Source organism: Sinocyclocheilus anshuiensis, unplaced genomic scaffold (assembly GCF_001515605.1).
Source record: "Sinocyclocheilus anshuiensis isolate Anshui unplaced genomic scaffold, SAMN03320099.WGS_v1.1 scaffold70, whole genome shotgun sequence".
In the NCBI taxonomy this organism is placed as follows: Eukaryota; Metazoa; Chordata; class Actinopteri; order Cypriniformes; family Cyprinidae; genus Sinocyclocheilus; species Sinocyclocheilus anshuiensis.
This window is the reverse complement of record NW_015542377.1, coordinates 717,739-727,491: the sequence shown is the minus strand read 5'-3', so window position 1 is coordinate 727,491 and position 9,753 is coordinate 717,739. Positions and strand designations below refer to the sequence as shown.

General features: G+C 38.4%; 1 protein-coding gene across 1 annotated transcript in view; it reads right to left on the bottom strand.

Moving 5' to 3' along the window:
• Positions 1-9,753, bottom strand: part of LOC107692362 (disks large homolog 1-like) — a 152,881-nt gene that overhangs the window by 52,886 nt on the left and 90,242 nt on the right. Inside the window, 2 exon segments of the mRNA XM_016491361.1 lie at positions 923-976; positions 1,425-1,523. Coding sequence (XP_016346847.1) covers positions 923-976; positions 1,425-1,523 — 153 coding nt within the window.

The window sequence follows — 9,753 nt, the reverse complement described above, 5'->3', positions numbered from 1 at the left end:
AAACAAAGTAGTTTCGCTTTCACAACAAAACACAGCATCACACACGGCGGCCTTGAGTGAGCGGAGGCAGGCTAGAGTGTGGAACGGCCGGTGGATTCGACGAAGGAGCGTCCGGCGGGCTTGCGGCAACCACATGTGACGACCCCGGGCTGGACTCCGCTTCGTCCACGGTGAAAGCCGATCCGTCGATCCACAGCGCGAAGTTGATGTATTTCCTCAGCGACCAGCACGGATCAGCTCTAGGCATGACGAAGCGGATATCGTCCTCTTTTGGAAGGCCAAACAAAGTAGTTTCGCTTTCACAACACACAGCGTCTTCACGACATGGCGGCAGCAACAATACTACAGCGAGAATAAAAGTTACGCCTTCTTTCTTTGCGTGAACATTTGGGCGGCGTTATGCAAATCTTCCCACATCGTGACATAGACATGTGGGGGCGTGTTAGAACGAGCCTTTTTAGGAAGGCGTGGTTGACTCTTTTATAAAGAATATCTCTTTGGATTTGAGACTTTAGTCTTTGCAACTTTACAGATCTTCTTTATGCACCAAGAGCTTGTAACACTCCAAAGAGAAAGGAAAAATTGAAATCGCATCATATGACCCCTTTAAAATAGTTTTTTTTTTTCTTAAAATTCAAATTGTTAATTTTTTAAATGTAGTAATATTTCTGCTTTTACTGTATTTTTGATCAAATAAATCCAGCCTTGGTAAGCATATGAGACAACTTTCAAAAACAATTTTTTTTTTTACAGATGCCAAACTTTTGCATGGTTGAATATTACAAAAAACAACTCAACTAACTAGTTAAGGTAAATTATTTTTATTTTATTTTTAAGTATATATTATATATATAATTGAAAAACATTCTGCAGTAATCTACCTCTTTGCAAAATGCAGTACATGAAGAAATACATCACTTACATAGGGCGAGGTGTCAAGGCTTTCTGTGTTCACCACCACTGGTGCTGGGCTTGCCTGCAAAAGAAACATTCAGTTAATACTTGAGCTGAAACGAATCAAGACCCATAATCGTGCACCTTGCTTCTTGTCCCTAACCTACTGAGAATGAAATGGCAAAATAAACAGTTAACTATTTAAAAAAATAAGAAAAAGATCCAATAATAAAGCATCACTTACTCTTGGCATGCTGATACAGTATTACTTTGGCATTTGCAAGAGATTAATAGCACAGCCTGTGTCCATACACAGCATAACATACTGCAGAATATGCAATATAGTGGCATAACAAACCAGCGCAGACCTAATCCTTCTGCTAACATGTATCACATGCTTCACTTGCACAATTGCTTTTGAGGTACAAGTGCGCATCAGCGATATAACGTGGCATTCTCTCTGTAATCTCTGTAAGTCAAGAGGACCATCGCTGAGGTGGGTGGAGTGAAAACATGAGATGAAAAAAAACCTGTGACGTGGGTGCAGGGATGGAAGTGGTCTCGGCTGGGACGGGTGAGATAGGGATCACAGGGATTATGGGAGCAGAGGGAGCAATGACATCTGCCTGCTAAACAATGACAGTGGAGGTCAAAGGTCAGAGCAGATGACACACAGCATTAATGATTTTTCACGAAATTTCCTAATTTAATCAGATATTGAACAGAATTAAGAACAGAGAGGGAGGGAATAACAAAAGATGTGGTAATGAAAACAATAACATTGGTCCATAAATTAAGACTAGACTCTGTAATTCCCTTTTATTAGCAAAGGACTCTACAAACATGCAATGAAAATGATTATGTAAAGGGTGAAAAAAAGAAATGAAAGAAAAGTTCATAATGAAAAGACCTTATAAACAACCTTTAAACATAGTTTAATTATATAATAAATTATTATTCTGTCATTATTTACTCACTCTAATATTGCTCCAATCCCGCATGTTTTTTTCTCTCTCGGTGAATCACAAAAGCACAGTTTTGAAGGATTGTGACTATTGATTAACCTTCTTTCATTCTCCAAAAAAACAAACAAAAAAAAACAAAACAAAGCATGCCACTATGAACTGTTATTCAAAACTACTTGGAAAAACGTTCATAATTCCACTTTTATGGTCCACAAGCAAAAAATAACAGCACAAAGGTTTGGAATGACATGATGGTAAGTAAATAATTATTTTTTTAAATAATGTATTTTGGGGTGAAATACTCAAAATAAAATGCATTTTACTATAGAGTGTTAAAAAGTGTAAATTGTGACATAGAATCTCCATCAAGGTAAATGTCAGGATGTGTGCCGTTTTGTGACTCACTTGAAGGACAAACCTTTCTTTAGACTTAAGTTAACTATGAAAAAAAAAATGGCCACAGTGTTTTAAGATTAAACAGAGCTAAAAATAAAACTCAAGTCCAGCAATCGACATCCTGTTGTGCAGGGCTGTGAACGATTAGCTTTTCCTTTTTGAAGATGAAATTAGCTGTCACGATGTCAATCAGTGCTTTGTAAGGTTTAGTGAGTTTGTCATCTTCTTTTCTGCAGGTTGAAAATGTCTGCCAGAGAGACTTCGGACTACACTGCACCTGAACAAAATAGTCTGCATCATAACAACTGCTGAGCAAAACTCAAGCTCTCTGTGGCTAAGTTTGGAAAATAAAAGATAAGAGACACAATAATATGCTAATAAGTTAATAATATCTCACAATTCCTTTCACAAAAGAATGACGCAAAACACAGAAACAGTCCACAACAGTGACACTTTTCTACAGTTGTGATTCCAGATGAGCCCCACACATGACAAAATACATATTGTGGTCACAAATTAAGACTTATTCATTTGTGGCCATGGGTTATTAATTTGTTCCCTCGTTTTAGTTCAATTTTGGCCATGTTGTACTAATTCTTTCCCTCCTTTTAGGCCACAATTTAACTAAATTAAAGCTAATATATTAATTAAATCAAAATAAACAATAAACAACAAACAAATTCTTAATTCTAGGCCACAATATATTGTGCTTTTCCCCCTGCATGTCATGTGCAGGTCTCCAGAACAGAACAGAGGTATATTTCCCATTCATTTTCCTCAATCACAAATTGTAAGCCTTGAACCAAACTAACCAGCTGCAAAAAGAGTTACAGAAAATGCATTACAGATACTAATTAGCCAATAGTCTGTTGGTTTTATTTTGACATAGCCGGCAATGCAGCTAGCTAATGTTAGCTAGCATTACCTAGCCTCTGTTAAAGGTGGGGTAAGCGATTTTTCAAAAATGCTTTAGAAAACTGATTCGGGCCGAATAGCAAAACAAACTTGTAGCCAATCAGCAGTAAGGGGCGTGTCTACTCATGATGTGGACGAGAGAAAGTTCAGTGCACAGGACAGACATTAGCGAGCCGAGCGACAGAAAGATAGAGATGGCGGATAAAAAACAAAAACAAAAGAAGGCTTAAGGCAATAAGGCGGACCCGTGTAAATATCGAATCAGCTTTCCAGCGCTGGAGAGAACTCAAGGAGTGGAAGTCCTGCGATCGGACGCCGAGGTTGCTTTGTTTCTTCTCGATAGGTGAGTAACACCGTGTCTGCACTGCAACAGCTAAAGTCTGTCTAGTACACTGGACGCGACAAAGCGACCGTTGAAAATCATTTGAAATTTGTGTCAATACATCATAAATAGAACGCAGCAGCAGTTTTCTGTTGGGGATTTGTCATGTAACGCCGCGCCGCATTCAGTGTAGACCATAGGGTAGGGGCGTGTTTGTTTTGGTGATTTCAAATGTCAACATTGGCTACCAGAAATCGCTTACACCACCTTTAACTTTCAAAACCTTTTGTCTCAAGAGTTCCATGATATTTCCATGGTCTAAACAACTCTGACAGATCTCAAAATTGTGGCTAATCATTTCAAAATTATGGCTAATCATCCATTCAGAAATGTATTTGTAATAGAGTGTAGCCTACATGATGTGCACTGTTGTGGTGAGGATCTGACGCAAGCAGATATCTATGAGAGTTCAGCAGATTCCAGCTCTACAGGAGCAAAAGCTAATGTTACCATGCTGTCAGTGAGGAGACATCCACTGAATCTGGTCCTCTACACAGACCGTCTGTGTCAGCGTTCCCAAACAAAAGTGATCTGATCCACAGCCGCTTGTCCAAGCACCAACCACACAGCCAGAGACGACGGATATTCAGTTACAACAGTCCAGTTCACTCAGTCAACAACAGACACATCACTGCAACTACTAATTAGAAAGGGTTTCCGTTTCACTAACCCTCACTCTCAGGGTTATGGCAGAGACTTGAGACTATGGAACATACTACGGAGCTACATTTGAATGACAGCACAGAAGACATCACCAATTCAACCACACTGTTTTGCCCTGCCTAAACTGACCAGTGTAACTTACATAAGAGTCCATACACTGCATGCTATTATGGTAGTGGTACAGTAGTCATGGCCTGTGATCTCTGAGTTAAAATTAGAATCAATCATTAGCATTGATCAGATAGACTGGTTTCAGCCTAAAGCTCCCACCAATATCTCAATATTCCTTTTCAATTGTATTAAAGATATTAAACATGTTCACTACTTAGCAAATGTGTCAATAATATGACCAAAATAGATCATCTTTTGACACAGCTTCTTAAAAAATACTACAGTTTGGACTGTAAATGAAATTCTTGCGGTTTGGCAGTTAAAAACAATTAAAAGCATACACACACCACTGTTCAAATGTTTTGAAATTGTCGGTTATATTTTTAAAATGTTTTTTTTTTTAAAGAAATCTCTTATGCTCACCACGGCTGCATTTATTTGATAAAAACAAAGCAATAACAGTAATATTGTGACATAATGTGATGATTTGGCTGATTTGGTGCTCAAGAAATATTTCCTATTATTAACAATGTTGAAATACAGTTAATATTCAGTTAATATCTTTGTGATAACTATATATAACTATAACTATATATAACTATAGAAATTGAAAAGTTTTAAAGCATAGCATTTATTTGAAATGGAAATCTTTTGTAACACTATGATCTAAACTACCAAAATTTTCAATGGGAGTGAATACATATTTATTTGTTTATTTATTCTTATGTCTGTCAGTTATTTTTAATACACAACACATGACGCTGATTTACATTATATCGTTTTCTCCCATATTATATTTGCGAGGCCCAGGCAACCATAATGACAACGTCCAAATCTTGAGAAACAACCATATAATCATCAAAACAATATAATCGACAATTCACAAGTAGCATTAGCTGAAATTAAATTCCTCATACCTGAACTTCCTCCCACAGTGTCTTACCATCCCTCATCTCTTAATAAGACTCAGTCCCACATACCTTCTCCAGTGAAAATGTGCCCCAAGAATTGGCAAGCCACAAGGCACTGGAAGAAGCTCTGACTTTAGCTGTGCTTTTGGTGGGGCTCTTTTTCACACTGTCCCTCAGGTTGGTGAACTTTCCTCTGCTCTTGGTGGAGACTGGGAGGGTGCAGGAGCTGTACTGCGGAACCCTTCGGGACTCCAGAGAAGTCTGCTGGAAGTTGGGAAGGGTGAGAGAGGTGAGGCGGCGGCTGCTTGTGCAGGTGATGGTGGAAATGGTGATGGAATTGCGGTTGTTGCACCAACTGTCTCGGCATTCGGGTCAGCGTACTGTACACGTGTCCGACTCTCTGTTGCATTCTGGGATGGCTGCAGTTGGCCACCTCTGCCACCCCAGTCCGACAGTCCACATAAGCGCCACAGCAGTATTCATGGTTGTTGCAATAGGTGGTCATTGTTTTCCAGGCAGAGGTGGAGGGCAGGTGAAATGATGGGGGATGCAGCCTGAAGAGTGATGCGCTTACTTTGCTGAGCAATCGGGAAGGAGAGAGGACACACCGTGGTTGTAAATCTGGTCTTTTTCCCCGGCTCCACTCTTCTGCCAACCTCTCTCACTGTCTATCTCTCTTTCTGCCTCACTCGCTCTCATCCCCCCGTACTTGCTCGCCAATTAATGAGCTCCAATGGGCACTGCACATGACAGCACACAGACTCTTCTGCAGGCATGAATAATCAATGCTCCATTCTTGATTTCAGCATTGGTGTCCGGATGGTCTGCAAGTCGCTCTTCAGACAACGGCAGATTTGCACTCTACATTTGAGATTCATGAGGCTTTTTGTAGTCTGATTCGCTTTTCAAAGCATTAACACGGGTCACAAAGTGAGAGGTCACAGCGGATAAACGTAATCTCTATTAGATGCTTAGCATAAGGGCGGGCGAACGGGCCGGCGTGGTGTATCAGAGCATATGATGATTGAGCGGAGCCTTGCTTTGACCTTATTTTACAACTACTATTCACAACTAATCTTAATTTGTACCTGCACTGTAAGATCTTTTACATAGTCCTGTGCTATTTAAATGTGAGCAATTCAGTGCTGACAGCTGGATGGTGGTCGTTTATTTAAGCCTATGGGGTTTCGATAGAACGTGCCATTAAACTTGCTGTAGGTTATATTTGGTTTATATGAAAGGGTAATCGCTTGAAATCACAGTCAACCCATATGCATATTGTTTAAATAGAGACTTTTTATTAAAGAATATAAAATAAGACATTCATGCTTAATCCTACTTTCATTGTGTACTTTCATTGAGTGTGGGGACTACATGTCATTTTCACATGTTGGCCAATTAAATAAGCAGACGCTTTAGGGCTTGAAGAGTGTGGGGACTACTTCTGCATTAGTTATATATATATACACATAGGTTTAAAACATCTTATTTTTAAAAAATGTAATTACATTTCAACAATAAATCATGATTAACCACATTTTAGGGTTTTTTAAGGAAAGAAAAAGTAATGTGTGTTTTCAAATTTGACACTGTATTTTGCGTGGATGATGCTCATTGCAGAATATACAGTATGTGCTACTTAATATATCTGTTTTTTTTCACTCACATTATCAGTTGTTGCTGATTTTCTTTTTTAAATCAATAATATTAATGATAATGCTAAATGATTAATAGGAGCACATTACTGGAGTTCATGAAAAGGTACTTGAGGCTTACTAATGGACATTAGAAAATAAAATGTTGGGAGACACTTAAATAAAATAATAAAAATCTAAAATAAAAAATCATTTAATGTCAGGATAGTCTGGATAGTGGCCATATTGATTTGTCTTATTCACAAATTCACAGACACACCTCCTGCTGTACAGCAGATGGCTCCACACACACAGACATGCTCAGGTTGGAGGAAGGCAAAGAATGCACATATTAACCATCCATATCAATGTGAAAATATTCAATCCTCAGTGTGGCACCTTAGTCTGGCATAAGTGTCTTATTTAAAGTCCACTAATGCATAAGACAATTTAAATCAAGTTAAAAGTAGAATGAAATGATATAAAAATTGACCAATACCGTTTATTATTTTTATTTTATGGCAGACAATCAATAGTCTAAAAGTCTAAACAAGATAGATCTAAATAAGATAAATTTAGAACAAATGAAAAGACTAAAAACTAAAATTTAAAAACTAAAACGAAAACCATTTTAAATGCTGCAAGTGCATTTAGGCATCACAATATCATAATGTGCGGTATTAAAAATTAATATTAATTTTGATATTTGCTAAAGATTACATTTAACAGTGTTATGAAATTACGCATGTTTTCAAAGATTAACTTTAATAATCTAAATGTGAAAAAGGGGGAAATGAGTATGCACAATTAAATATTTAATACAAATTAGGGTACAAAAATTGTTTTCCACTTTTCAGGAAAATTAACCTACAAATGGCTTATTTACATTAAACTAAAATAGGAAATAGGAAAAGGTATTTTAAAATGTAAAAATTATACAAATCAGTTTTCAATTATTGTATAAAGCTTGTTTGTGCATTTTATCCAGTACTAAAATATCTTTATAGAGATTCCTTAACAGACATTCACATGGACAACTGGACACAGAGAGTGCATTAAAAAGGGCACGGAATCGCATGTCTAAATGTGTAGAGATTGTCAAAATTAGATGTTATTGCTGTGTAGAACACTGAAGCATTGATCTATAACACACAACAAGCTCGAGTTTGAAAACCCAGTTTAACACCAGTAGTGCTCATGTTTAGCCAGGCTAGACTTAGGCCCAACAGCTTATGTTGCAAGCTTGTATTTCACTCCGAACAGACTAATCAAAGACTGCTGTTCACCAGGATTGCCTATACAATCTTTCACTGGACACAGGATCTTGATAGACATCACGTTGGCCTGCTTCTGTCTTCTTTGCATCGAATTAACTCATTCACAAACTAGCCGGCACTGAATGCTCAATGAAAACAAAAAGAACAGGGAATTTAACTCCTTTCGCATATTTATGGCCAAAAAGTACAATATTTAATAGTAAATGGACACATTACATTCATTCAATAGGTTTCCGACATATGGCACTCAACAGAAGCCATTGAGACACATTCTCATTTGAGATCTTTTTTTTTATATATAATATGATGTAAAACCACTACAGGGGCCGGTTGCACCAGCTAGATGTAAAAACGCTGGGTGTAAGCCCTACGCTGGGCTTTGCAACGTCCTGCTTTACGATAAATATTTACACCTGTTGCACCAACTGAAACTACGATCAGGCGCAACTACGCCCGGCGTAGACAATGCGCGTCCACGCCAACACATTCTCCCCTCAGTTATAGATATAGCTGACTGCCGGTACGAGACTCGAACTCGCAACCTTTGGGTTACGAGTCCAACTCTCTAACCATTAGGCCACAACTTCCCCCGCAATAGGATTGGACAGTTGTGAATGGGCCGTTTCCTGTTGACTGCACCTTTTAATGTACCCTGTCCTGTTTCTTATGGGGCTGTGGGTGAGAAAGGGATGTAAGCCCTACGCTGGGCTTTGCAACGTCCTGCTTTACGATAAATATTTACACCTGTTGCACCAACTGAAACTACGATCAGGCGCAACTACGCCTGGCGTAGACAATGCGCGTCCACGCCAACACATTCTCCCCTCAGTTATAGATATAGCTGAGACGACGTTCACACCGCAATGGCTACAATTACTAATATAGAACTGAATTGCTCAAGACATAATATAAGTGAAATCACCGCGCTATGATTTCATTGAGTAAACATTTCCTAACAAGTCCGCGTTTTTATATCTGAAGTCTCCCTGCACACTCCCATAACAGATTTCATCAAGGTTAAGTAAAATATAATAAATGTAATACAATGCTTCTCTAGAGTTTTTTTTTTATAGCTGACTATCAAGTTTATGTACAATGAATGTCTTCCTGAGGTAATTGTGACTTTACGTGACATTTTGTGTTTTGCGGTCATTCTGTGGCTGAAAAAACACGTTTATGGTTTGTATTTTGATGTCAAATGGTTCAGTTTCTTTTAATAATCCCAGTTCATATGTAATATTTTACTGCATAATTATTACATGCTTGACAGAAATATATTTTGCATTCAATGTCGACAGTGTGGTAGGATAGTCTACACAGAGCTTCGCGATGGATATCGCTTATCCTGCCCGAAAACACCATAAACATTACAGTTCACGTCTGCAGTAATTATTAACTAACAGACATGAATCCTAAAAACGAATAATGTCAGAGCAAAACTTTTCACTTTACACCTACCTCTGACTAGGCGTAAGATTTCGTGTCAGATGTAGCACTACGCCGAGATGGTGCAATGGGTATAAATTCTACGCACGACTTAAAGCGCATTTTACGTCCAGCCTAGTCTTACAACCGGGTGTACGTCCAGCTGGTGCAACCGGCCCC